Source organism: Rhizopus microsporus (genome assembly GCF_002708625.1).
Source record: "Rhizopus microsporus ATCC 52813 unplaced genomic scaffold scaffold_17, whole genome shotgun sequence".
NCBI classification, from domain to species: Eukaryota; Fungi; Mucoromycota; class Mucoromycetes; order Mucorales; family Rhizopodaceae; genus Rhizopus; species Rhizopus microsporus.
Genome location: NW_019671932.1, coordinates 78,159 through 105,088, shown reverse-complemented (window position 1 = coordinate 105,088; position 26,930 = coordinate 78,159). Strand labels below are relative to the sequence as shown.

The 26,930-nt window shown below is 36.1% G+C and overlaps 10 protein-coding genes across 10 annotated transcripts; 6 read left to right on the top strand and 4 right to left on the bottom strand.

Moving 5' to 3' along the window:
* Window positions 1-1,353: 1,353 nt before the first annotated feature.
* RHIMIDRAFT_240552 (uncharacterized protein) lies at window positions 1,354-2,726 on the top strand (the record flags this gene model as incomplete). The annotated part of the gene is made up of 5 exons (XM_023609404.1): window positions 1,354-1,552; window positions 1,606-1,714; window positions 1,768-2,059; window positions 2,112-2,464; window positions 2,510-2,726. 5 exons carry the CDS (start codon window positions 1,354-1,356, stop codon window positions 2,724-2,726), a joined length of 1,170 nt encoding a protein of 389 aa, XP_023463148.1.
* A 71-nt stretch (window positions 2,727-2,797) lies between these two features.
* On the bottom strand, window positions 2,798-5,165 carry RHIMIDRAFT_47254 (uncharacterized protein). Its single transcript, XM_023615290.1, has 6 exons — window positions 4,988-5,165; window positions 4,830-4,935; window positions 4,662-4,776; window positions 4,477-4,607; window positions 4,256-4,424; window positions 2,798-4,202 (listed from the first exon to the last, which is right to left on the bottom strand). The coding sequence occupies exons 1-6, from the start codon at window positions 5,106-5,108 to the stop codon at window positions 2,856-2,858; spliced, it is 1,989 nt and encodes a 662-aa protein (XP_023463147.1). The 5' UTR covers window positions 5,109-5,165; the 3' UTR covers window positions 2,798-2,855.
* Window positions 5,166-8,162: 2,997 nt separating this feature from the next.
* Window positions 8,163-8,691, top strand: RHIMIDRAFT_206648 (uncharacterized protein; the record flags this gene model as incomplete). Its single annotated transcript, XM_023606920.1, has 3 exons — window positions 8,163-8,414; window positions 8,479-8,517; window positions 8,569-8,691. Coding segments are annotated over 3 exons (414 nt in total), but the record flags the coding sequence as incomplete, so codon positions are not given.
* A 336-nt stretch (window positions 8,692-9,027) lies between these two features.
* RHIMIDRAFT_206682 (putative ATP7-F1F0-ATPase complex, FO D subunit) lies at window positions 9,028-9,660 on the bottom strand (the record flags this gene model as incomplete). The annotated part of the gene is made up of 3 exons (XM_023606923.1): window positions 9,028-9,147; window positions 9,204-9,308; window positions 9,370-9,660. The coding sequence occupies 3 exons, from the start codon at window positions 9,658-9,660 to the stop codon at window positions 9,028-9,030; spliced, it is 516 nt and encodes a 171-aa protein (XP_023463145.1).
* Window positions 9,661-10,781: 1,121 nt separating this feature from the next.
* On the top strand, window positions 10,782-11,426 carry RHIMIDRAFT_240548 (uncharacterized protein; the record flags this gene model as incomplete). The annotated part of the gene is made up of 2 exons (XM_023609403.1): window positions 10,782-11,111; window positions 11,178-11,426. 2 exons carry the CDS (start codon window positions 10,782-10,784, stop codon window positions 11,424-11,426), a joined length of 579 nt encoding a protein of 192 aa, XP_023463144.1.
* Window positions 11,427-13,709: 2,283 nt separating this feature from the next.
* Window positions 13,710-15,416, top strand: RHIMIDRAFT_299865 (uncharacterized protein; the record flags this gene model as incomplete). Its single annotated transcript, XM_023614336.1, is given in 7 exon segments — window positions 13,710-13,925; window positions 13,990-14,224; window positions 14,244-14,325; window positions 14,403-14,628; window positions 14,680-14,865; window positions 14,905-15,142; window positions 15,244-15,416. The coding sequence occupies 7 exon segments, from the start codon at window positions 13,710-13,712 to the stop codon at window positions 15,414-15,416; spliced, it is 1,356 nt and encodes a 451-aa protein (XP_023463143.1).
* A 713-nt stretch (window positions 15,417-16,129) lies between these two features.
* On the bottom strand, window positions 16,130-16,930 carry RHIMIDRAFT_240546 (uncharacterized protein; the record flags this gene model as incomplete). Its single annotated transcript, XM_023609402.1, has 2 exons — window positions 16,130-16,316; window positions 16,668-16,930. 2 exons carry the CDS (start codon window positions 16,928-16,930, stop codon window positions 16,130-16,132), a joined length of 450 nt encoding a protein of 149 aa, XP_023463142.1.
* A 1,956-nt stretch (window positions 16,931-18,886) lies between these two features.
* Window positions 18,887-19,776, bottom strand: RHIMIDRAFT_262722 (uncharacterized protein). Its single transcript, XM_023611627.1, has one exon. The coding sequence runs from the start codon at window positions 19,753-19,755 to the stop codon at window positions 18,964-18,966; it is 792 nt and encodes a 263-aa protein (XP_023463141.1). The 5' UTR covers window positions 19,756-19,776; the 3' UTR covers window positions 18,887-18,963.
* Window positions 19,777-21,629: 1,853 nt separating this feature from the next.
* Window positions 21,630-21,794, top strand: RHIMIDRAFT_190685 (uncharacterized protein; the record flags this gene model as incomplete). The annotated part of the gene is made up of 1 exon (XM_023605937.1): window positions 21,630-21,794. A coding segment is annotated over one exon (165 nt), but the record flags the coding sequence as incomplete, so codon positions are not given.
* A 1,210-nt stretch (window positions 21,795-23,004) lies between these two features.
* Window positions 23,005-23,211, top strand: RHIMIDRAFT_206681 (uncharacterized protein; the record flags this gene model as incomplete). Its single annotated transcript, XM_023606922.1, has 1 exon — window positions 23,005-23,211. A coding segment is annotated over one exon (207 nt), but the record flags the coding sequence as incomplete, so codon positions are not given.
* Window positions 23,212-26,930: the final 3,719 nt, after the last annotated feature.

Here is a 26,930-nt window from a genome sequence, read left to right as displayed (position 1 = left end):
ATGTACTAGACAAACGATTATTAAAGAAGATACGTCTGCAATATCTGCAAGACAACTTAGAACAGCGGCGTACTGCACGCAGCTCAAATCTGCTCTCACTGTGTTGCCCAACAGTCTCTTTGGATCCAATCCTTTGGTTACCTATGACAAGGCTAGAAAGAATCCGGTGCATACGGTGGCGTCTTGGTTGGATACCCAGTTATAACACTACTCGCTGCCTTCGACACATCTCACAGCTCCTTACAAAGCAACATGCCATCTATTGCCTCGACATGCATCACCGTCTACAAATACCGAAGTCTATAATTGATCCTCTGTCTCTCCTTTTAAATAAGCTTACCACTCGAAAACCACGCTCTTTTCAAACAAGATCGTTTTGGACTATCAGATGGCCCGTAATCTGCGCTATCTTACATGAGCTTGATTACCTATACCATGAAAAAGAGTCACCATCACCATCTGACCCAGGGCAGAAACTGATTAACTGGTTATTTAATTCTCCATAGCAATGTTTTTAACACCTGTTCCATGAATCTGTCAGCCAAAGCATTTTTGCCCCCGAGCCCAGAGAGATTTTTAGATACTGCCTCACAACTTGAATTGGCCAGGGCAAAAACGAAATAATAAAAATATCACGTGCCCCTTATGGCCTTTATATTGTATAAATTAATAAATAAAATTGTTTAACCGTATAAGCCATTATCACCCAGGTCTGTGCCCAGCCTATTCAATTACAAGTGGAACATAGACTCTCCATCAATTTGCTTTCTCATTCTCGGCTAAAGCACCCTAAGAATACCCAGAATGAATGCATTAGGATGATGCTTTATATGACGAATTTTTCTATTATGACAGAAAGAGTACACACTCTACAGGTTCAGCTTCTCTTTGGCACCATACCAATTCGGAGTTCCCACAAGACATGCTGATTCTTGACAGCTCTGGCCAGTCATTTGTCCCATCCTCTTGGGATCAAACCTCAAGAAGCCGCCCTCCTAGACAAGCTTCTCCTACAGCGGTTGTATAACTCTAGATAGCCCTTTGTCTCTTTAGCTTTTTGATTTACTGCCCCCATTTTTTTCACTCTCGATCCTAGATGTCTCTCTTCACTCCCAGGATTATTGGCTCAATATATATTACTTTTGATTGTCATATCGTTATCCTTCGCCTACATAATGACTATGACGCTGTTGAGTTCTGTTCGCAATTAAGAAAGCTCTATTTCGTTTAAATACGGATATTATTTACTTGGAAAATGATTGAGCACAATAAATAATAAAAAGGTCACTCAATTTTTCTGGACGTCACCATTATTATTATTATTTTTTTCTTTCTTGTTTATGCATCGCACTGATGAATACCAGTACACCTGTTGTTTTAGATGAAGATACTTATACTGAAGCTATCAGCTTCATTATCGAAAGAGACTTCTTTCCAAACTTGGTTAAAATGAAGGCTCAGCAAAACTATTTCCAAGCTCAACAATCAGGAACTTTATTTGATCTTCAAAAAGCAAGTAAAGCGCTAAGAGATGTCCAGCAACCCAAGAAAGGTACAAGGATACAATAACAAATATATCCTAATCTAATTACCCCTTGTCTATAGTCGAGAAAAAGAATCAGTCAATAAACTACTACTTTGAACAAGAATCTGAATTAGAGAAAAGAGTCAACTTGGATCTGTCACTTGATCAATTTCAAACTCTATATACAAGGTTGGTCCTTATAATACATGATCTCGTTGAAGCTAATCTAATTGTGATGACAGTGAAGATAATGCTTCCTTTGCCGAAATACTCGAAAAGGCCAATCAAAAGGCAAAAGAAAAGAACAAATGGTTCTTTGATAAAGAATCAAATCAACTAAGAATCACCAACGGCACACAATCAGTTCAGCTCATCGAAGGACCTACTGGATGGAAATATAAAGCTAGAAATACATTAATGTATTACCCCGAGGGCAAGAGCGAGTCATGGATCAAGGAGGACGATGCACGAGGACAGCCCAAGGCGATTGAGTACAAGAATACAGACATCACTATACCACTCACCATACAAGAAGTAATTATAAGAATAATGCTATTTGACTCTGGTTAACTTGTTTTGTTTAAAGGATAAACCGTTGTCTGATATCGCTATTCAACAAGGCAAGATGACGCCTTGGACACAGCTTAATCAAGTTGATCAGCACGCAACAAGCGATGCTTCACCTGTCTTACGAGGCTACCAACTCGTCGCATCTACACCAGCCCTTAGCCCTTCTCGCATGGGTACTCCTCAAATGACCTGGGGTTCAATCGAAGGCACGCCCATGCCTGTAGACGGATCAACTACTCCAGGACCCAAGTTCTCCTTACCAGAGATCTCAAGGAGAGAGCAATTAGGCATGAAACTATCTGAGAAGGCATCTAGAGCCTATCGTAAAAAGACAAGCGAAAGGGTGTCCAAAGGAACACCGAGATCAGGGTAAGCTTATTGCTGACTCGCTTTGTTGATTCTAATTTTATTTAGGGCTGGATTGATGTCTCCTGCAGCACAACATTTACTTCGTAAAAGTCAAAACTCACCCCATTTACAACGAACTGCTTTTGGAGATGCTCTTAGGAGCGCCTATGGATCAAGTCCTCTACGTACAGGCTCAACTGTTAGACGACCAGGAGAAACACCGACTCCGGTACCTTTGTTCCGTGCAGGCGCTACTCCTTTAGCAAAAAATGTCAAGAAATAAACCATCATTTGTATATGAATTATTCATGAATGTACATAAAAATAAAGTCCCATTTTTAACATAAATATTTTTATGGTGTATACAAGTGAAAGGAAACGTATATATTTTATTGAAACAGCAATATTAAATTTAATCGTCTTCATCAGATTCAGTAACATAATTATTATCATCTTCTTCGGAAGAAGAATCAGAGTCAGAATCATCATTCTGGGGCTTCTTGGTGGATCCACCAGCTAGAGCAGAAGCAAATCCTTGTTCTCTCATCAGCTTCATTTGTCCAGCAATAGAATCTTCTTCAGGCTCAGAGATACTGTCATCTACTTCTTCTTCTGGAGGAAGATCAGATGGATCATGGACTTTCAGTGTAATGTCTCGTACAATATCTGTGCCAACGTAGGTATCCGATTTTATAAAGAACGAGAATGTGTACACACCAGGCTTAGGTGGACCAGGGAATGGAACCTTGATTGTTTCTTCATCAACAATATCTGTCACCTTCTTGTGAGGTACAAGGATACGATTCACTTTAGGATCACCCAAGAAAATCCACCAGCATGGCTTCTTTTCACCAGCGTAGTAAGGAGTATGTGCAGAGGGTAAAGTTTTTTTGTTCTTCTTTTTATTATCCAACAACTCTTCTTCTTCGTCCTCATCATCGTGTTCTTGCTTTTCTTTTGTTTCGGTATCAACATCAACGACTTGGCCATTTCTTAACTTCAAAACAAACGTAATAATTGCGCCTGTTGTAACAATTCTATCTCCAATCACTCTAAACACAGCCTTTTCAACGTTTAATTTAGGAATACGTTGAGCGACTTCAACAGCATCCAAATATTCAGAATCAGATAATGTCTTTAGCATGTTTTTACGTTCATCGTTAGGCATGTCACAAAATTGCTGAACTGTTTGGATCTTTGTCTTTCTACCACGATTATAACGACGTACGAGAGTCGTAGTGACGTGAGGAAGTTGTTTGATGCTGGGTTCTCCTGGGAAAGTAGCTTGCATTAAATGCTGTTGTAATTCCATCAAATGACATGTAACATTGAGCCATTGTTTGACAGTAGCGATTTGCATAAGGCCTTGAATTAAATGGATAGCCTTGTCCACAACAAAGCTTTGATCCTTAATCAACTGATTGTTCACTCCTTTCTTTTCAAGATCAACACGAAGCAAGTAAGCGTAGATGAGTGCACGAGTCTTGCGACGATAGGCAGGTACTGAATCATTAAGGCGATCAAACTTTTCACCCAACTTCTTTTCCATTTCATCTGCTATAGCACCGTTGATAATGTTGAGCATTCTGTCTTCATTAGGACGAACATCAACAGCTTCCTTATATTCAATGGCACCAGATAGAGTGTAAATGATTTCTTTAAAACCGTCTTCTTCCTTTAAGCCCTTGACAAAGACTCCCATTGTCTTGTTCAAGATTTTATCCTTTGTAAGACGACGTGATTTATACCACCAGCGAGCCTACGGTATCATTTAGTTCTACCTTTCCTCTATCAGATCTATAAAATACTTACAATGAAATAAGGCAAACCAAGGCCAAATGCGAGTGCATAAAAGCCCAAGACGTACATTCCATTGCCCTCCACCAATTTTTTGGGTAAAGCGACACCCATAGTGAATGATTGTTTACCATCCGGGTGACCAAACTCAGCATAGTTTCTACGAGCCTCTTCATTTGTCAATCTAGGCATAGCAATTAGATAACTCATTCATGAAATAAAGATAAAACTTTTACACTTTGTAAGCCTTGGTAATATCAATGAATCGTTCCTCATTCTCTTTTTCTTTGCCTGGCTTGGCTTTATCAGGATGATATACAAGTGATAGCTTTTTGTAAGCCTTTTTAATTTCAGCTTCAGTAGCACTCTATACATATGGAGATGAGTTTCACTCTTTTCTCTTTTCTCTTGTATCATTTACCTCTTTAAGACCCATAACTTCATAAGGATCCCAAGTAACTGATTTTACTTCAGCATTAGCAACTTGCATGGCCAAAAGTACGACTCCAACCCAACCAATGACTAAGAAAAGAAATCTATATAATGTAAAAAGTGAGCCAAGTGACATCATCAATACGAATCAACATACTTGGGACTCATCAATAGTTTTTTGATTGAACTAGACTTGACATTTTTTGCCCTCTTTCTTCCTTTTTCACATATTTGACAGTGACAAACATCTTTATGTTTGGTAGCTAAAAGGATAAGATGAGTATCAATAGCTAAAGTGATAAAAGAGAGTCTTACATGCTGATTTATATAAAGCATGTAACGATTGTATCGTAGTAGGTACAAGGCAGAGTGACAACACTGCTATGAGAAAGTAGTAAAAGTTAAAACCCTCTTCGTCATACGCGTACTGAGCCATGATGGAGAGAGGATGTGAGAACAGATAGAAAAGAAAAGGGGTTACAAGAGAGCGTAGATATATAAAAGCAGTGAAGGCTTTCTGCCTGTCAATTTATGATTGGCCAAAATTTTAGTGCGGACCGTACGTCACCTTAATTAACGACTGTGAACGCGCATTCATAGCACAACGAGAATCATTTCTTAAATATTAATGTGCCCTCAGAATATCCTTAGGACATTTCTAATTCCTGCTATTCATCTTTTATAAACAGACTTTGAATTGTTTAACTAGGGTAAACAAAGGAAGACATATGACTCTTTGATATACTTTCTGAACAGGAGCAAATCAGATCACTTTGAAGTTATTCATGCCATTTCGCCTTGTATCAAGTGGCAGGATTGTATTCCAACTTTGTGTAAGTCCAGATGAAATGAAAATTATACATGATTGAGCTGTCATTGTCAATGTTTTTTATCACAAGAAAGAAAACGATTGATGTGCCATTGGCTTAGTTGTCCAACGATATATACGAGAGCAACTAGTTGATCGTACTTTTTCTTTGTTCTTGTGGAGACATAATTTATTAAGAAAAAGCCACATGAAAAACAAAGCATAGAGTTGACAAAGACTTCCATATGATACTCGTTATACACCATTTCCAGAAAGAGATGTCGCGCTGACTTGCCGCATTTTCGTATAAATTGTATTATAAAAACTGCAAAAATGCGACTTTACTTTCTGAAGACTGTATTTCTCGAGTGGAAAAGGTTAAATATACAATCATACGATTTCTTGTTCAAAATGGTTGAGTATATTCATAACGCACTTATCTGACTACAAGTCATTGATGCCTTTGAGATTCATCAATTTTTGCCAAGTTTTTTTTTTTTTCATTTAGTTTCCTTTAAATTGTAATTGATGTTGAACGGCTTTGGTCAATGTTACTCAGAGCAATAAGCTCATAACAAAGGTTTTACTACCGTCTGCTTTCCCTCTCGAAGCATTCCTTTATAGAATGTTGTAGAGAACAACACCCTTATATTAGCAGAACAGCTTCTTTTAAATTGCGTGAGAATAAGAAAATCATGAGTTCCCAAAGTTTTTTACCTTTTTATACTTTTGAATTCGATGACTGTTAATACTTGGTTATTATTACTCAGATCAAAGCCGCATTTTTTAGATGAAACCTCATAGATCTCTGTCTCTTTACAAAGACAGTTGAGTGTAGAGCATTGTCTCATTTACGTTTTCATACTCGAGTTTTATGAAGCACTGGTTATTTAGACGTGCATGCATGTCTCATGTCAGCTAAACATCCGAGAAATGAAATGATACAGACATCAAGGGGCTTTAGAATATAGAGCATTATATACAAAGACATTTTTATGGTTTAAAAAACGGTTTATATTTTATTTATTTAATTTATAATGAGTTCGGTTAAAAGCTTACCTACAAAAAGATAACAAATTAGTTACTGTTAAAAGTAAAGCAAGATAATAAAAGTTGATCAGTTGTTCTTAGAGAGACTTGTTTAATTAATCACCAACACAGTATGTTGATCATTCACGCGATATCATCAATTCAACTTTTTAAAATTTATAAATATACCTTTTTCATTAAACAGTAGCAAGTTTTGCTCAGACATTCGCCTAATTCTCGTCATCCCTCAACACCTTTGAATATAGGTGAAGAGTCCATTTAATAAGGGACTCTTCTAAAGGGTTAAGGATAGAATTCAAGCGTTTACCAAAGCTATCATCATTGCAATTAATTTAAAAAAGAGAGAATACAAAAGTACATGGAAATTTTTAAAGAAAAAAAATTTTTTGATGCATAGTCACGAGAAGTCATCATCATTGGTTGTACCTTGTCAATAGTTTCTTTTCCCGCTTTAAAAAGAGTGTTCCTAAAGCATGTTTGATCAGATAATCATCAGCTTATCCATTTATACAATAAGCTTGGTGCCTTGCTTTGATTATTCTATATGAAAACCCTCCGATTCAGATCATTTTCTCTTACAAAGAATATTGAAATTCGTCATCGAAGCATCTTTATCTGTCTTTTTTGATAGCAATAGAAAAAAGATATTTAGTTCGGCTATGAGTAACATAAGGAAATATGTTATCTTGCGCAGGCAAAATGCCGAAAGACTGCAACATCAATAAGCACACACATGATTGGTCATATGCAGAAATGAGCTTGATTAAAGCAAGTTACAGACTGAGCTAGGAAGTTAAAGACGATGTGTATAGATGACTAAAAGTATCAGAATGTACAGCCTTTTCAGAAAGTAAAGCCGCATTTTTGCAATTTTATAATACAATTATATGAAAAAGCGACAAGCCAGCGCGATATCTCTTTCTGGAAATAGTGTGTTACGTGCATTAACCAACTGATACGGCAACGGAATTGTGTTGTCATAGTTCTTTTATTATTGTACTTCCAGAGAATTTATCCAAAATAACATAAAAAGATTGTTTTTGTAAGTTTTATTATGAAAAAGTAGAATGCTAGTTAGAGGTAAATGATGGCGCATCCAAGTGGGAAATAACGTAATACCTGGTCATTAGACTAAAGAACACGGTCCATGGGTTTAACAAGAACAAAATACAATATACACATTCAATACTAGATCCTTTCTTTTTTATTTTCCCTACACAAAATGAAATAAGCCACGAGAATAACCTCTGTTAACTAGTATGTGAGCAAGACTTTAATAAGTTTTGCCTTCTATAGGAACTTGAATTCATGTGAGTAACACGGGACAAAAAGATGAAACACAGTTATAATATTTGGGGTCTTTTTGTGGTTGACGTAAGAGATCATCAATTTATATAAATAAAACCATTTCTTCCTTTTCTTTCTCTTATTTCTTGAGTAAATTTAATGCAGCTTAAATCTTTACTTGTATCCACTTTCTGTTTTGTAGCCTTTCTACTCGGTGTAGAAGGTCGTATGACCTTTTGGTCAAGCCGATACTTTAATGCTCTCGGCGAATCAAACGTAGAATACATCGACTGCAGTATGTTGACACTAAAATGAATCAGTGCTTTATACTAAAAACATTTTGAAGGTGTCGGCAATGAACCATTTCAACTTGAATCAATCGAACCTTTACCAGAATATGTCAAGCCTGGAGAGAACGTCACCGTTATTGTAAAGGGAACAGTTACAGAAAAGATTGAAGATGGTGCTTATGCTGAGATCACAGTCAAAGTGGGACTGGTTAAGCTTTTACGTAAAACATTTGATATTTGTGAAGAATTAAAAAAAAACAGAGATAACGTCAACATTCAATGTCCTATCGAAAAGGGTCCAATCGAGGTAAGTCTACAAGAAACTGCGTGGGAAGCTCTTTTACGATACTGACACTTATCTTTGTTCTTAGATTAAAGCAACAGCTAGCTTACCAAGAGAAATACCAGCGGTAAATAGCCGTTTTCTTTTTGTATGAACTCTTTTTAACTTTGAATTTTAGGCGAAATTCGTAGTTGCTGCTCTTGCGTTCACTGCAGATGATGACGATTTAGCCTGTGTTAACCTTTCGGTTGATTTCAGGCCAAGACGTCCCAAAGTAAGAAGTATCTGGAGTAACAATTAAAAGTGTGTACTAAACCATATAAAAAATCTACGTTTCTCCATTTTCTCCCCTATTGTTCCTTATACAAATGCTTAATACAAGAAGCTCAAAAGCAGTTCATTGTTCACACACTCTGTAAGAGTTACTCAGAGACGCCCTCTTTTTTAATAATGCTAAATACAAACATCAATCATTTCCATTGTTTTTCGACTAAATTCCTTTATGAACGCCTTCATCACGAAAGGGTCTATCTCTTTTGTCCATTTCACACATATTTTGAACAAACAATAGAGTTTTAATGTCGATAAAAACCTTTTTATGTATATGTAACAGTAGTAAAAGACAGATAAAAATTGCTTAGAAGTAAGAGATATCTCCAAACTTCTCTTTGTAACCGGGAACGCTCCAATCACCCTTCTTGATGCTTTCTTCAACTTCTTTGATGATCTTGGGGTTGGCAGCAATAACATCATCAACCTAATACCCATAATTAATCTTTGATACTCTACTTCATATTTTACTATTATTATTACCTTGAGCTGTTCAATAGGACGAGATTCTTGAATGTTGCTAAGAGTAGCTTGAAGTTCCTTAAGTTCTTGCTCAATTTGCTTGACAGTCTTTTCAGCCTTGGCAACCTATCGTACAAGCTGTTAAACACCCTCTGGAATCGCTATAAAAATTTTAATGTCTACATACAGCCTTGGATTCAAATTGATTGATGACATTCAATTGAGCATCCAAATTATAAGAAACGGGCTTGAAGTTGGTGACAGCCTTTTCAGCTTGGTCGATAATGTTTTGGTTCTTGAGGACCTTGCGGTAGTGAGCAAAGTCAACAGTGGTGGTTTGTTCTTTCAATTCGGCAAGGACACGCTTGACTTCGTCATTACGCTTACGGAAAGCTTGAAGAGAAGCAACGGTCTCTTGAGGAAGAGTGACGTTCAACTTGGACCAGTTAATAGCAGCGGCACGAACGGATGAAGCCATCGTTGTTTATTATTTAGAGTAAAAAAAAGAAGAGAGTTTACTAGTCACTGACCAAAAAATAATACAACCCCTCCCTCACCACTCAAACAGGCCCTAGATGGCTGAGTTCTTAATTTCAAGTGACGTGAAAGCCGTAAAAGGCATGCCTTATTTTACCTTCCTTTCTAAATTTTAAATTCTTGAAGTGACTATTTATTCTTTGATGCTGTGCTCATTAATTCTATTTTAATTTTTAATTCGTCTTTAGCTTTTTCTTTCACTTATTCCCCTTTTATTAAAGAATAGTAATCATGTCTGAAAGCTTAATTTTAGAACAATACACATCCTTTCCTAGAGAAATTACTGTAGATACTGACTCTGGGAAAAATATCATTGAAAATTCACCTGCCCATCATGCAGTATGTTGAATTTATAAAAACAAGACGATTGGTGATATGTCTACTTTAAACGAAGAAGGCCAACCTATGCCAAAGCGCGTAACAAGAAGAAGCATCATTTGGAAAATTGAGTACATATGTCATAGATCTAGGACCTATAAGAATCGTGCTGGTGTACAGACAGAAGATGAATTATCTAAAAGCTGGCCAATTCAAAAACCAAGCAAGAAGATCGATTGCAGATGCTATGTTTCTATTACCTGCTATTTCGTAACACCTAATCAGGTTATTATTAAGCTTCATAATGAGCATAATCATTTTATTGGAAGCCTTGATGATATCTCTTTTTACCTTTATCGGATAATACGAAGGAAGCTATATTGCAAAAGTTACGTGAAGGCTATGGTAGAAGAGACATAAGAGCTGCAATTCAACATCATTTTAGTGAGAGGATAAGAGATCTTTTTCCTGAAACGGAAAGTATCGATCAAGCTTTGGCTGAAAGATCTTCAGTAACAACGAGGTTATTTTACTTATATTGCTCAAGGTTTCGAACAGGGTTATACATTCGGCTTTGTTTCTCCATGGCAAAGACAACAGCTAGTTCGAGCTGAATCATTTTGCCTGAATGCTACACATTGAGTGTCTAACATAGCCAATGTTATATTATATAGCACTGTCATTAGACATTCCATTACAGGAAGTAGTTGTCCAGTCGCCTTTTTCTTTAGTAACGATCATTCAATGATTCCAGCCGCACGTTTTTTAAGATTTATCAAGGACATTGGACCTGATCAACAACTTCCTTGCTTAAAGAAAATTACAATCGACGTTTTTGCCGCTGAACATGCAGCCATTACAGGAGTCTTTGGTTCTGCCGTCAGAATCCAATGGTGTCTTTTCCATGTCAGCAGAGCCTGGATGGATCAAATCCGCAAGAAAGTCAAGTTAGGAAGCGTCTCTGCCAACAATGCTGCCCATAAAAGCATGATAGCAGCTCTTAAGAGTTTGATGTGGGAAAGTTCAGCGCAAATGTTTACCCAGAAGCTGCTACATTTCCAACAGGAGTTTTCAGTGTATACGGATATCATGGCTCACTTTACTCAAAATTACCTTGTTGATGATAAGTTCATACGCTAGTCTGCCGCTTACAAACTACAAATTTTTAACAATATGGAAACGAGCAACTATATTGAAAGTTGGTATAACCAATTGAAGACAAATTATTCACAAAGAAAGAGAAATAGAAGACTGGATCGCTTAATCTTTATCTTAGTTGATGATGTCCATACCGATTTTATGCACAATGCTGCAAAAATGGCCGTCAACGTCGGACGTATGAGCTCAGAGACTAGAGAGGCAAGAAAGAGAATGATTGCAGCAAAATAGATCAATGAGCTGTCATTAAAAGATATGGTACAGAAAGTGTATATCGATGAAGAAGTTTGTTAGATTGTCAAGTCTTTGTTAACAAATACATGTCATGGCACTCCCTTGAATCAAGCGAATATAACAATCTTAAGAATATTTACTCTTGAATATATATTTTTAAAAACGTTTATAGGAAATTGCTACTGTACTTACTTTACGTTCTCTTTTTATATACAAACTACTTGCGATTTGATTCGGAATAAACTATACTGCGTTTAATAAACCCTGTTCTTTTGAACAAAGAAATTGTCATTAGAAGAAATATCTGTGGTTTTCAAGGGATATTTCTTGGAATATAAAACACAAGTTCGATCACCTATAAATGTGTCTAATATTGGTAGCTCGGTTTTCTTATGGGACATCACACTCCCGACTCTTCGAAATTTGAATAATAGTGGTAATTACTATCTTTGGTAACAGTATTTCTTATAGAAACCATTATTTGAATATACTCTTTAATATCAATACTTTTGCACATATATAAACATGAGTAATAATTACTGAGAAATAGTATAAGCTTAGTTTAAATAGTTGAAAGCAATTTTCTTATGAGTCGGGAGTGTGGTGTCCCCCAAGAGACCTGTTTCTAAAAGTATACAATTAAGCAACAAGTGTTACGAATGGGAAAAGCCTTGTTTCCCTATTATTCTTGAAAGAGCGTTCATGCGTTGTAGGGCCGACCATGACAATTGAGCGTAAAACATGAACCTATTTAGAACTGTTGTATTACTTCGAAATTTGAGAAAATATGTATAAAAATACTGACATTACAAATAATAAAATGCGCGTTCCTTTATCCCCAATTCTTAACTATCCCCGTGCGAAACAGTAGAATCGTATATTATAGTCAAGGATTTTAGAGCTTTCGTAAATTTTTGATTATCCCAGTGCTATTTTATTATTGGTTAATTACATTCTTCGACTTTCACGTTTATTTTTTAGCTACGTAACCCTCTTTGTTTATCACAGACTATATGAAAATTACAACTCTGCTAATCTCCGATTTGCTCTACTGACATCCGTAAGAGTGCGTGTTCTGCTAATGACCACAGCAACTAGCTGTCTTGCTCCTCTGGCACTTCACAAGCTTTTATGGCTTTGGACTTTAGACACTTTGATTTATGGTGCTTGTAGAAAGTTCAATCTTGTCTTCAACACTGCAGAGAGTCTTCTCAAACTGCGTTTGCTTTAAATAATGCAATTTTCCCAAGCCTTATTTACTAGTTGTCTTATAATAGCCACAATAGCCCACAAGGCATACCGCATAAATGTCAATGTGAATCATACAGTTTTGATGAGATACTCAAGGGACTAGCAAATAATTACAATTTGCGCATACAGTACGCAAGTTCAAGACGGTATATGTCCTCGAAGACCTGGCTCAAATGTGTAATCTTTCTTCTTTATCATTTTTTGCTTTTGCTTTTTCTTCTTTTTGTTAACTGACTTATTGGTTAAATAAAATTTCCTTTCATTTTGTTGTTCTGTTTACCTGCTTTGCAATATTTTGTTTATTGGGAGAATAAAGCATTTACTTTTCTTGCAAAATGAAAATACTAATTTGACAAATATTTTGTTTACGAGTACGATCAGTTGCAGTGAGAAGTCTAACCTTCATTAAACAGGACCGAGATGTTTGCTCTGACTTCACTACTATGTATTCAAAAACTGTCATTCGGAGATTTGTTATGCCTTTTTGTATAATCACTGCCCCATACAAAAGACATGTAATGAGCAGACTAACAAGATATGTTACTCTAGCTAACAGCTTCGTGGATTTGTCAATAACCTCTTTGAGTGTGTAAAACTTTAAAATTATCCTGACTCTATCAGTTTGAAATGCCACTAAACAATGGTCTGCTCTCAAAGCTTTTTGTAATCTTTTATTAACTACTAAATATACTATCCAAAGCATCGATCCCCATGTCAGATAATGTTCTTGTTATATTATAACGTTTGAAAACCTGTCATTCTCTTTCTGATAAATTGTTGGATCAATTATGTTTAGTCTTCTGGTTTCATAAGTGATTTTTCTGACAACTTTCCTTCTATCACGTCATTACTTGTTATCTACTTAAAAAAGTAGATAAACAAGAATTCGTATTTTTTTTTTCTGGTTTATACTACTTTGATGAGGATCTACAAAGTTTTTAAGAACACTCCAAAAAAGGGCAAAATGAAGCAAAAAAAGAGCGGCGTGAAATATTTCATGCAAATAATAATAATCTTTTTCTCCTGAACATGTTCAACGGATTCCCAAAAGGGTTGTCATACTCATCTTGGCTTTTAACTGCTAAGCACTTATCACCAGCTTACGATTATGTTGACTTTGCAAATTCGCTTTCTAGCACCAAAGAAAATACCAACCGTAGCTACAGCAATATAATGAGAAAAGCATTACATGATGCCGAAGGAGAAGAAAAAACGAAGATTGCAGACGTCATCAACACGTTCAACGTAACAAAGTCTATTCCGCAATCTATTAAAATACGTTAATAGCTTTCATTCTTGCTTTGTTTAGTCGCGAAGTAACCCAACGTCGGCTTTCGATCAACAATACGCGACTTACTGGTTGGAGCGTGATAAGAAAGATACTGATGAACGAATGTCCAAGAGACAAAGAATAGCAGCCGAAGCAACCAACGAAGCAGCCTGCTCTTACTTTGAAGCTATAATTTCTAAAGGTTTTAGCGGAAAACATCACTTAAGACTAACAAATAAAAATTATTATCCAGATCGCCCAAACGGCTTCAGGTGTAGAAAATAACTCAACAGCGGCCGACTCCGAAGTAGGTACTCAAAGGAACGATAAAGTGGATGACGATTTGAAAGAACTAGAAGATGTTGTTTTTAAAGAGTGAGTCTATCAAATCTTAGAATAGTTGTTGTTTGGCATTGATAAAATAGATTTCTTACTGCTATATATGCATATAGATTTGAAGAAAAGATTATTTACTTAGACCAAGAAAAATACAAGAAATCAAAAAATGGTAATGCAATAACTCTTTTCTTGTCTAACATTACAAATATTCCGTCGAAACAACTTTCAGATGATTGTCAACTTCTCCTTGAAAAAATTCGTAATTGTGCAGCAAGCTCAAGAATAATTAGGTCAACTATCAGATCCCATGTTCTCACTATGGAAAGACCTTTCGATCTCGTGCTCCATGATGATTTGAATTTTACAGAGTTAATCTGAACATATTTATAGGTTGCTCAACTGAGAATAACCAAATTAGTTCTATCTAAATTCTACGGAAATAGCCTCAACCTAATAGATAGCCCCAGAAATCCATTGCAACAGCAACAGCTAGAGCGGAACACAGCATTTCTCACTACTATTCCAATTTTACATAACTTGTTTATTTCATATAATGATATAATTGATATGCAGTGGGTAAGCTTATGACTTATTTTCACAACAAAGTCAGTTTAGCATATAACTCATACACTACATAGGGTTGAACGACAAGCAAGATCAACAGGAAATGTAAAGTGGGATGGTGTTGCTTTTCTTGTAAAAAATAAGAAGATTACACCGTTTTTTGTTGAGTTATCAGGAGGCATTGATTTTAACAGCGGCGCTGACAAAGAAATAGGAGACGAAGAAAAACTGATCAAGCATTTTATCAAAACGTTAAAAGTGAAGAAAGCTGAAGGTATTGAAATACCAAGTCAGTTTTATATAAGATATCACGGTAAAATAATCACTTCTTTTGAAAATTTTCTCTATCAATATTTTATAGCTAAGTAACAAAATACATTTTTTATCTAGATTTGAATATCTATTTTGAGTCCTTGACTTACTATGAAGACTATTATATCAAACGCACTTACATTGTATTAACTTGTCCTTCGACACCTACAGAGCTTAAGCTGTTTGTTGAGAAAATTCCTCAGATATTTGAATACCGTCAAGGCATCCTCGATCAACTTACAACCAACTAGATGAAATAACAATTTCTGTTATTTTTTTCATACATGTTAATTTCTAATTTTCAAGAAAATACTAGGAAAGTATGACAGAATGTAATTTTAGCTTTTGCATCTGCTAAAAGACTGGAACTGACCGCAAGGTGGCCATTACACTCTCTAAGTGAGGAACTTTGAAAGCTTAGACACTGTTATTCCAGCTTAATCGTTATAGACTTGAACACTATCCCTGTGTTAACCGCGCCCTCAAACTATGTTGGCAAGAAGTCAACTTTTTGCTGTTGCTTTTTCACTTGCTGTCTCTTCAATTGACATTGTCATCCACTTTTTTTTCCCAGATACGTTTGCTTATCATATTCATTGGTGAGAGTGAAGCGTGCAAGAAAACCAGAAAGTATGAAAAAGGCTATTAGGCTTTTTATTAACACGCACACAAAATGCGCATGAATCACAGTTATTAATACCGTAACAAGCCATCGTATTTCCGTTATCTTTGCTCTTCTATTCCAAATTGGCGCTTCCTTTGATTATTTTTGACTTTAAAGTTACTTCACTCTTGGCCTTGGCTCAATAAAATTGCATTATTTTATTGTTTAGCCCCATGCTGTAGAAAAGTTTGAAATATACTATTGTCATGGTAAAATAAATCAAAAAAGAAAGTTTCATAAATGATTTGAGAAGATGCTAAAACAATGATGAACGCTAACACAATACATTAATTTATACTTTCAACAACCAACTATTTTTCTTGCGACCTTAAACTCCTCGAATTCTTCTGGAAGCAGCAAACCAAATTCTTTGCCCTTCTCAGGCTTTTGTATCTTTTGAACGACCCATCCACTTAAATTGGGTCGCTCTTCAGCATCATCATTCATTTGCAACGACAACATGTAGTCGCTGTGCTCGTGTTTCATTCTGTTGATAATAGTCTCCGTGTAATCAATGCAAGTCTTTTTCAAGAGAACTAGTTCGTTAATTATCACTGCTTTTTTTTTCCCAGTTTACATTTAATTTCTACACTAGTATACCAAGGTCAAGATTTTTTTTTGCTTCGTCTGCTTGTACAAAAACATCAGAGATGGCAATCTATTGTAATATTTGGATATCATCTCCGGGCATTCCCAATGACCAGAGATGCACCTTCGTACCTAACAGTTTTCGTAAATCATTCATATAATTAAGCCATTTAAATATAAAACAATTTACCTCTGGCGTATAAAAAAAACTTTTAGTTGCTTCAGTGTATTTATTGTCGCGAAATGGTACTTTTTGACCACAGATCTAAGCATCGTTAATGCCCTGAAGATCCCCTTGATCTGGTTGTATCCGAAGCGAGGTTTATCATGCAACTCGTAAAGGCCAGACGTCTCGAGGACTAAAGCATTATCCGTACCAACTTTGATTAGGTCATCGGCATTGTACATTTGGTCAGAGGATGACCCTAAGATCGCCTCACCAGGCTCAAAGGCAACGTCCAGGTGATTGGCAACAAGTTGCAATAATGGCCAGATTAGTTTGTAGTTGTACATAGATTCGCTGATTGAAATATATGGCTTGTTTTTTTACGTATGTATCTACACAAAAAATTAGTTTTTTGTAAGGCAAGCACTTGGTGCACCAGAAAATACACCAGAAGTTAGACTAATACTACAGGCGCTACCTCTACCCATTACCTGTAACGTCGTCAGCAAAGCTTTTGAATATGTAGCGTCAAGTTAAACATGAGTTTATGAAGTTACCATCTTACATTGTTTCTTTTCAAAAAGAAGAAAGGGATAAAAAAGAAATGCTGTTATTTTTTATTCTAATTTTATATTGTCAGTTTGATCAACAAAGGCGCAAGAACACGTGTAATTATGATTCATTCACATTTTATATCAGAGCGTGAACTGGACAGCCTTAAGTTAGGCAGAGACTTTAGTAGTGTGAAGCTGTATAGTGACGCCACATATAGCGCTCCAAGGAAGCGCCCGTAGCATTAGTTTATTTTTAAGTGCATTTTTGAATGCACCAAATGTTTGCCTGATTAATAAAATGCAAGCCAATTTATCAAGGTCTCCAGTTTTATCAGCTTACCAGAACGGATGACCTTCATGAGCATCAAATTACTGCTTCCATGCCTCCAATACATCCTCATTGCCGTCTACCTACCAAATTTCTTCATGATTGGTGTGATCAATCTATTTTTTCATATAACAAAAGTTAGGACTTTCAAGCTTTTGTTGCATTACTTTTAGGTGTACACTACACGCACGAAGAAATTCACGAGAGGGTTAATGTTATAAACGCTACCTATGATGTCGTCACCAAGCCTTTTGAATGTGTATCGTCAAACTAAACTTGTTTAGGAACAGACATCTTTCCATGCTTCTTGGCATAGAATATGACTTTTATAAAGTTTCAAAAAGAAAAAGGTAAAATGTGGTTATTGCTGTATTTTGACAATTCCATTTGTTCCTTGTCAAATTTTTCAATTTATTCTTTACCAAATCATCTGAAAAATACAGTACCATTCTACCTAAAATACACTTGGTTTATGATTATCATTTTTTCAATTGATCTGCTTTTATAGTGATTGATCTGTCAAAGTCTGCTTATTCATCCCAATATGAATAAGAATGGGCTAAATGAGAAGTAAATAAAAAGATAAAATAAAATAGTGCATTGTATATTTGCTTCGTCTGTCCCAAGTTTAAAGTGCATGGCTTTTCTTCTTTTGTTCTTAGACATTACCAATGCACTTCTCGCTGAATTTCAACTGGGTGCCGCAAAATAAACTTGGAGGGAAAATGCAGTACAGCCTTCATCCCGTCCGTTATTTTCCGTGTGTGAGAAGTAGACCACACGTTCAGTTTGACTTTGGATTACCAGTGCTACATTTTCCTTTTATTGTTAATTACCAAAGATCTTATCTATTGATTAAAGTGAGGAGTAGATAAAACCAGTGATACATAGATAAAATGGAGACTTTTATTTCAGCTAGCTGATATTCTCCTGAAAAACACCAGGATGCGATATAAAGTGATTTACTATTGACATTTAATTAACTATCAATATCCCCTGTTGGCCTTTAAAAAAAAAAAAGAAATGGTATTTGTAAGAGTAAGACAAATATGTTACCACGAGCGCCCTTTCAATTAGATGCATTCACTAGGCTAAAGAGTAAAGGTGGGAAACTATATTTTAACTAAAGAAAAAGAGCATTGCTAAAAGAGTTTTATAAAGCGAGGCCATTAATTTTTAATACAATACACTTATTTTTTTGAGGGGAATAGCATCTTTTATAATCCTTACTATTTGCTTCTCAGATGGGAAATAACGGTAGACGAGCTGCAGCTGTGATTTGTTCGCAAGCAGTTCTTGGATCAACAAGTTTAAAGTTAACAATAAACTAAATGTGGGGAAGAAAGACGTTATAGTAAAAGCAAGGCAATAGATTTATTTATTAATTCTTTATTTTGCTTGAATGCAGAATGAGCAAGTGTGTGTATTAGTTGAAGTAAAGGAGGAGGAAAATGCAGAATGTAATGTATAAATATATGTATGTTTTTTTAAATAGGTCTTACAAGTAAGAGTATGAAGATGGAGTAGGTGGAGGAAGTGATTTTGGTGGAGGCAGTTGAGGGGGTAAATTACCCGTATTAATTTTTAATGATGATTTTCTAGACATGTAATCGGTAGTGTCGACGGAAGAGCTATCAGTAGAAGAAGTGGAATTGTCATTGATAACTCTTGTTGATAATCTGGAGAACTCTTCTTCTTCTGTGTTGACTGCTCTCAGTCTTTCTCTTGTTATCGTTTTGTTAGTATCCTTTTCTTCTCTTAAGCAGATTATAACGTGTTTAATATGGCTTAACCATTTTTTCATCGTTTCTACGTCTTCAGCTTGTAAGTACCAGCTGCTATTACTACTGTAGTCGTCATATCCCATCTTTCTGATTTCGATGCAATATGGCACACCTGATATATGATCTGTGACATAAGCATGAGTGTCCTTAGTGATCTCGAAGAATTCTCGATAAGTATTAGGTGTTTCTGACTTGAACGCATAGAGCATACGATCAACAAGTACAATAAATCTTTTCTTGACACTCTTCATGAAAGCAAACGTAGGTGCCTTGTGCTTAGTTAGCCAACCAGAACAAATAGCTTGTTGAAATATGACATCGATATAGATTCCATTTGATCTTGGTTTATAAGTTGAAGGATCGTCTAGGTCTAATTGACTTGTATTCTCTACTTTATATTCCCTTGTTGGTCTATCATCGATGGGAAAAGGGATTGAAGCGGACATGGTTGTTGGAGCAGAATAAAAAGGATTTAAAATATTCAATCCTTTTTGTTGTCCTTTCATGTTGTACAATGGTGAAAGGGAAAAGCTGGAAAGTAAAAAGAAAGAAAGAGGTAAAGGTCTCTTTTTTGAATTGATTTTCTTATTGTCACACAGTACCCTGTACTTAGCATTTTTCTTACTGAAACATATCGTCTCTTCTTGATTTTCTCACAGGTTACTAGAAAAAGGCACCGTTGATCTGAAATTGCAAAAATGCCTATTTCATCCCTTCCTTTCCTTAATAAACACAGAATCAATAAAAGTAGTGGAAGGTAAGGTAATGTTTTAACAATGGTAGCAACGGTCTGTTTAAGCTGAAACTTCAGCCTGTTCTACATCATGCGCCTCACCCCTTGCGCATGACGTCGTGTGACTGCTACGCTTATGCATAATGAAGAGGCTAGTAGTTTATAAGAATTGTTTCTTTTTTGCGCGATAACTGCATGCATGCTTATTTTTATTCCTTCGTTCATTTTTGATAGCAGACATCTAGTAAATACCATTGCAATGAATCCGTTTACATTATGAAAATAATATGAACGTATCGCAGTTCCAAATATTTCTTCTCTGATAACATTTCCCATTTAGTATTAAATCTTTCTTTTTCTTTCTCCCTTCTCTAAATTGTCAGTCAACGGATTTCTGCTCCTTTAAACTAATAACTTTCTTTAGTAAATACAACAACCTGCTCCGAGTTGACTGGAATTCAGCAGCACTATGAGCAGCACTCTTGAATGATGTAGATCTCTCTCTGTGTGCGATGTCAACACATTTGTATTCAAATCGTCTTTATGTTTACGTTTCTCGCTTTGACTTGATATACATTAAAAGTATACATGAGCTTGATAAATATGTTCAAAACCCTTCTATGGTTTATTACTGTCTGTAATAGTTGATATGAAGAAGCGATCATACAGAATTGAAGCAAAGTCTGTCAAGCATTCTTAGCTTTCATGCTGTGCACCTTAGAAGACAGATTTCAATCTGTAAATATTCATTTATTTAGCCAATGTTCAGCTAATAAGTAAAACCCCAGTTTTAATACAAATATGAATCAGGATATAAGCATTAGTTAAGTCAGGGGAAGGGATACGTACACTCTAAGAATTAGAAATGGACTGTGTGTTAGCCTCCCAAATGTTAATCTATTTATAGGCATATTTTGTAGTGCGTCTATGTAGTCTGTTCCTTTAGCTCATGAAATCAAGAAATTACCGTAAAAGTAAACAGTACATCATCTTTTCAAAGGTCCAGATCCTTGTGACTTATCATCCAAGGCATTTCGTCATGACATTACATATGCTCTATACTATTCCATCGTCAAGTGATAAATAAAAGAAAGGGAGAAAGAGAGAAAAAGAGAGAGAAAATGGCGGCATAAACGAATAAAGTAACGATTTATGACTTGTGATGATGTTATTCTTTGTAAAACCCATTTACGTAGCATTTTTATTTTATTTGAAGCTCCCTTTTATTTTCTTTCTTTCTTTCTCTTTCTTTATTTGCTATACCCTATACCCTTCCACTCTTCTTTGTGTCATGTCAACTCAGCCTACTTTTCAAAGAAAACACTTGAACGAATTATATTCTACTCTTATTAATGGAGAGACATCTTCTGTTCAAGGGAATAAACCACTTGCAGATTACACTTCATCTCTTAATCTTGCGTCCGAAAGACCCACTGGATCAAAGCAACCAAGGCCGTTTTCCGAAATATTAAAACGTGAAAGCTTTATTTCTCCGGAGAGTAATAACATCAATAACCAAAGGTACATTGTTACTAATTTAATATATTTTTAGCTGAAGCCTTGGATAAATGGTATGAGGATTTACAACAGTATGAAAGTAACTTGGAATCTATGGCTTCTGCAAGTGTAGATCCTAAATTTAAAGAAGAAGTACAGCATGTTGACCAATGGTTTCGTTATTTAAATGAAGCTGAACGTACAGCTACCATCTATACTTTATTGCAACACTCATCTCAAGTGCAAATCAGATTCTTCATTACTGTTTTACAACAAATGAGTAACAGGGATCCTTTAGGCGCATTATTATCACCTCATCCCGACAAAGGTAAGAGAGAAAAATGTATCATAAGCATGAACTCATATGTTCTCTCTAGTTGATATGCAGGCTCAGCTGGCTGGGGCTATGGCAAAAGCAGAGCTTGAAGCTAGTCAAAAATTAATGACAATTTTACCCTATCAAACTGGGCAGGTTGCCAATAGATCTCACGTCACTGGTAGACGTAATCACATCGACAGACATTCATTTGCCCTAGGAGATACAGAAGAATACGACCGCTTGTTCTCTAGAAGTTCAGCCGTTGATCTTTTAAACCCTCAGCCGAACTTTGCTATCAGAGACGATGGCTTAAAACGTTCAAGTATGTTTGATTCAGCTAGACCAAAGTCAGTCATACTCGATGATGAGCTCTCGTCTATCTTTAGTCAGGATTGGCCTTATACAGCTGGTCTTGTTAACCAGCAAAATCATCGCACTGGGGCCATAAGCAGACCAAAATCAGCTGACGTTTCCAACTGGTCATTCAACCTGACTTCCTCTGTTAGCTCCAAGAGTTTGCGTGATAAGGATCCTCTTAGTGGTTGGTCTACTTTGTCTCCCACTGTGGCTAATTTTAATGATCATGTCAAGAAGTCAGATAATGCGTCTCTATCAGATGTAGAACAGCAGTTCAGTCATTGGGGCCTAAATTCGGTTGGCAGGTTGGATATTTTTTTATGTCATCATGTGTATATACTTATTGTTATGACAGTAGTAATAATAATAGACGTAGTAGAGTGATCAGCAGAACGAGCGTTCCAAGCACAGTGTCAGAAACTGACGAAAAGTACTCCATGGCTGCACCATCAGCCAACATTTTGCTGTCTGTGTATGACGATGATAAAAGTAACCAGACCCTACTCCCCTCGGACAATGGCGCACAGTCCCAGGTCATTTCTCGGTCTACATCACCCATTCCTTCCCAAAGCAATCCAAGATATCGATCATCAAGTGGATCAAATGGAAAGCAACAACAATATGGCCAATTTTTGAATCCTAATGATCGCGTAGAACATGAGAATGGATATACCAGTGATCACAGTGACCACTCTTACCGTAGTGCAACATCAAAAAATACTAGAAGAAAGTCTTCTGGTCATCATACGAATGGACACAAGCAAAAAGAAAAGAAAAACAGCGACATGGTGGATATGCAGTTGCTTGAAGGTAGGCTTTAATTTATGTAAATAATATAAATACTTATACTTAATAGATGTACCTGCTTGGCTCAGAAGCTTACGATTGCATAAATACAATCCTATTTTTGAAAAGATGAAATGGCAAGACATGCTCAGGTTGAGCGACGAAGAACTTCTTGCAAAGGGTGTTGCAGCTTTAGGCGCTAGACGCAAGCTACTTAAAGTATTTGATCAAGTCAAGGCACATTGTGAAGCCAATGTAAGTTTAATATAAACTGATAGCAAGCTTGTTGCTTACTCTTTCTTTATTCAAATAGAATATCAAGTACTAATCATTATTTGTGCTGGAATTGAGCAAATGATGGTTTTTTATCACTAAAACTACATCCCTCTTTTAATGTGTCTGAAGAAGAAAGGGAGGCTGTATCTAAACCTTCAGTCTCAACTCTGACTCAAAAAAATACCTGTCGAAACTCAAAAATCCTTGAAAAAGTATTTTTTAGTCTGTCAGCCTAAAAATAAAAATACCTTAAAAATTACCGTAGTAATAGCCTACAAAGGCTCATAACATTTAGAAGACGGCTTATCCAGTAAGATGAGGCCTGGCTTATTTTCTTGATATAGTAATTAACAAAATCAAGGCACCAAGGCTTCAAAAAGCTATAAAAGAGGGAGGTACACTTTTTACTTTTAATTCTACATCAAGCATCTTTGAAACTACTATAAGTCCTATCCTTATGCTATACTTTCTCTTTTTAGTATTTCTACTAGAAAATCAAGGAATATCAGAATGTATTGCTTTGATTTCAACCATTACTTTTGAATGGGTGTCTCCCTTGATAAGCTAAGATCAGTAATGAAAGAGCCTAACAACAGCAGCAATGATCATCGCTACTTTTTTGTAATAAAATCAAATATTGAAAGTCTATATAATATGCATTATCTCTAATGTTTATATATAGTAAAATGCAAGCATAGAATAATAATATATAATACAAAAAATTGAGGAACTGTATGAAAAAGAGGTCTGGTTAGTATGATTGTTGGCAGCATTCAAATGCGAAAATTCAAAAGATTTCCAAAGCAAGGTATTTTTAAAAAAGATGGCAAGGTGAATATTTACGATGAGAATGCAAATGAAGCTATGGACGTTATAGACGAAAAACCCGATCCTTTTGCTAGAAAGACGTGGCTCACAATCCGCGAAATTAACTTCAAACAACCAGTTTTTTTTAGTATGTCCTCATTTTGGCAGTGGAACGACTGTAATATCTGGACACGGCAAAAATGATATGGCATCTTGTCTTGAATGGCCGAAATTACTTTGAAGAAATCACCTATCAAAAACAGTACAAGACGTACAAGAGGGCTCTTAATGCAGTGAGTATTCACTCCTTCGAAGTTACTCACGTTAATCGTGGCAGTGTGTTAACTTGATTAATGACAACATGGTTTCTGATAACCAATAAAGACGGTTGGTTCGTTGGAGTAAAGATCGTACGGTATGTTGTTATCTTAATAGCTCGCCTAAGCAAGCTAAGTGCATAATCGCTAGTATTTTCTCCACCTCTAGTAACCATTTCCTCCCTCGTGCTGTCATGGAACCTTTTCAAGAACTAAAAGTTTTGGTATTTTCTTTTGTGAACTGTTGAGAATATACGTTCAGAAGAACAAATCAAGAAGCTTCAGCCAACATCTGCTGTATGGACTGGAATCATTGCTTCGCCAACAGAAGTTTAGGCTTTAAGAGCTGAAAATAACAACGCCAAAAATTACAAGGAGCAGATTAACAGCACGATTCAGCAGTTCATGGTTGACTTCTTTCAGCAAGGTTTGGACTTTAGTTGACAAATGGTTACAGGAACGTCTGGTAGTGATCCTACAAGCGAAGATACACAAGCAAATGATTCTTCAACAAATAGTAGTAGCATAGCTTCTTCTTAAAGACTTTCTCAGTCAGTCATGGCTGCCTTAGGTGTTTGGAGGGTAGAAATTTAAAAATGTTCTTTTTTTATATGAAATACAGTAGACTCTCGATTATGGAATATTCGTGATATTGGGATACTATTTTCGAAGAATTTCACAACCGCCGCTTTAAATTTCCTGCAGTATTCGCCTGGATTGTCGATGTATAAGCTTTATTACAGAATACCCTTGATTATGGAATTTCATTTGTGATCCTGATAGATATTCCGTCATCAAAAGTCTACTGTAAATGTAATAGTTGAAGAGACATAGGTGAAAAGTATTCCTAGTGTGAAAAAAAGAAAAATATAGAGTTACTCAGTTAGCTTTATGGAGACGGCTGTATGTTACTATTGCTTTTTTTATTGATTTACCAAGGGAGAACACAGTAGAGCACTTTCGTACATAATAATTTTGAAAAATTGTACGCAGCCGTGGAAAGTCTTTGATAGTTTGTTGGATACTGATTTGCAAGAATACATACACTAGGATTTGTTGAGTGGGTGTTTGATTAAAGAATACGCTTTTACTTTTAAAGAAACGTATTCAAAATAAGAGAAATAACGTTCATCAATACAACACAATACGTTACATTTTGATTTATTTCTAAAAGCGGCCGAGCAAAAACAAAAAACGACAAACACAACAACCACAACAACATAGGCAGCCCAGCACTACAGCGTCTTCGATGCATCACCGCTCTTCTTCTTCACCCCCGAAAGCAAAAACGATAGCTTCTCCGATGTCATCTTTCTCTTCTGTTTGTTGGCCTTCTTCTTCACTTCCTCTGGCTCTTCGACATTTTTCACCTCTACTCCTGATTCAGTCATCAACGGCTTGGATTTTTCGAGGCAAACCTCGCGCTCCACGTAACTCCGGACAACGTCATTGTCCCGCCAGTACTGAAGCACATGCTTCAGCACTGCTGCAGCCTCAAAGCTACCATCTTCGACTTCTTTTTTTATGGTTTTTTTCTCGTCAACCCAGTAAACTTCCTCCACATCAAAACATTGTTGATGTATATGCCGTCCGCACGTTGTCCTTTCGTTTATTCTTCCAGTGCCTATAAGCAGTTAGCCTACATTGCTGCTACTACGAATATATATTTCCTTACCGGATACCGAAAGAACTCTTTCCTTTACAACCTTCTTCAACAATCAAAGTGTCAAGCCACTATTAAAAGAGACACACAAATAAACTTGTCTAGCTTGTCGGACACTGAGCTCTGCCCTAATAGCACCATTGTTGTAAACACCGAAGCTTACGCTTCTTGTTACAGTAACATTTCCAAACTTGTTTTTAGATATTTTAAACTATAAAGAAAAAAGGAAAACGTTAACTCAGCATATTTATACACGTACTTCCACTTCCTTTTTTGTATGAAACTGTAGATCAGTTTTACTAAAGTACTGATATGATCGGTCACAAAGTGATTTTGAATTTTTAAATTCTGCAATTCTTCTTGGTTTTTTAAGTAGTAGATAAAGGAAAGAAAGAAAGAATACATATATATACATATATAAAGTAGTTTGTAAAAGAGTATTTTTGGAAAGTGGAGCTGCAATCAACCTACTATGACGCGTTGCTATCTGAGATCATTGCTGATCAAGATCGCAATGTTGCTTTACGATGGGCGAACAAGTCTGATGTAAAAACTGATATACTCCCTGATGTCGTTATCTTCACGCTTGTACAGCACGATCTTGGCCACTCCATTGGCTTTGGCGAGGCCAAGGTTGGCTATACAGTATTTCCAAAAATTATTGACACCGATGCCAAGAGTAAAATTCGCGTTCGTTAAATTCTATTGTCACGTAAACCATTGGCTGATTTCGCTTGCTGACAAATTGAATGTCGTATATGTAGGAGCCCTGTCGTACAAAATATGAGTATATTAAGCACGAAAGCACCGTTAGATCTTTTTTTTTTTTTTACTTCCTTTCTCATTAAAAACCGAGTATTACAATATGAGCTTTCAAATTTTCTACGAAGACGGGCACGGTAATGCAGTTGATGAATACGGTAGAC

Coding starts and splice junctions, on each gene's coding strand:
- RHIMIDRAFT_47254 (XM_023615290.1), bottom strand. CDS start 5,108: ATGGCTCAGTACGCGTATGACGAAGAGGGTTTTAACTTTTACTACTTT. Junction 4,608..4,661: donor AAGTTATGGGTCTTAAAGAG/GTAAATGATACA, acceptor CCATATGTATAG/AGTGCTACTGAAGCTGAAAT. Junction 4,203..4,255: donor TTGGTTTGCCTTATTTCATT/GTAAGTATTTTA, acceptor ATGATACCGTAG/GCTCGCTGGTGGTATAAATC.
- RHIMIDRAFT_262722 (XM_023611627.1), bottom strand. CDS start 19,755: ATGAAAGGACAACAAAAAGGATTGAATATTTTAAATCCTTTTTATTCT.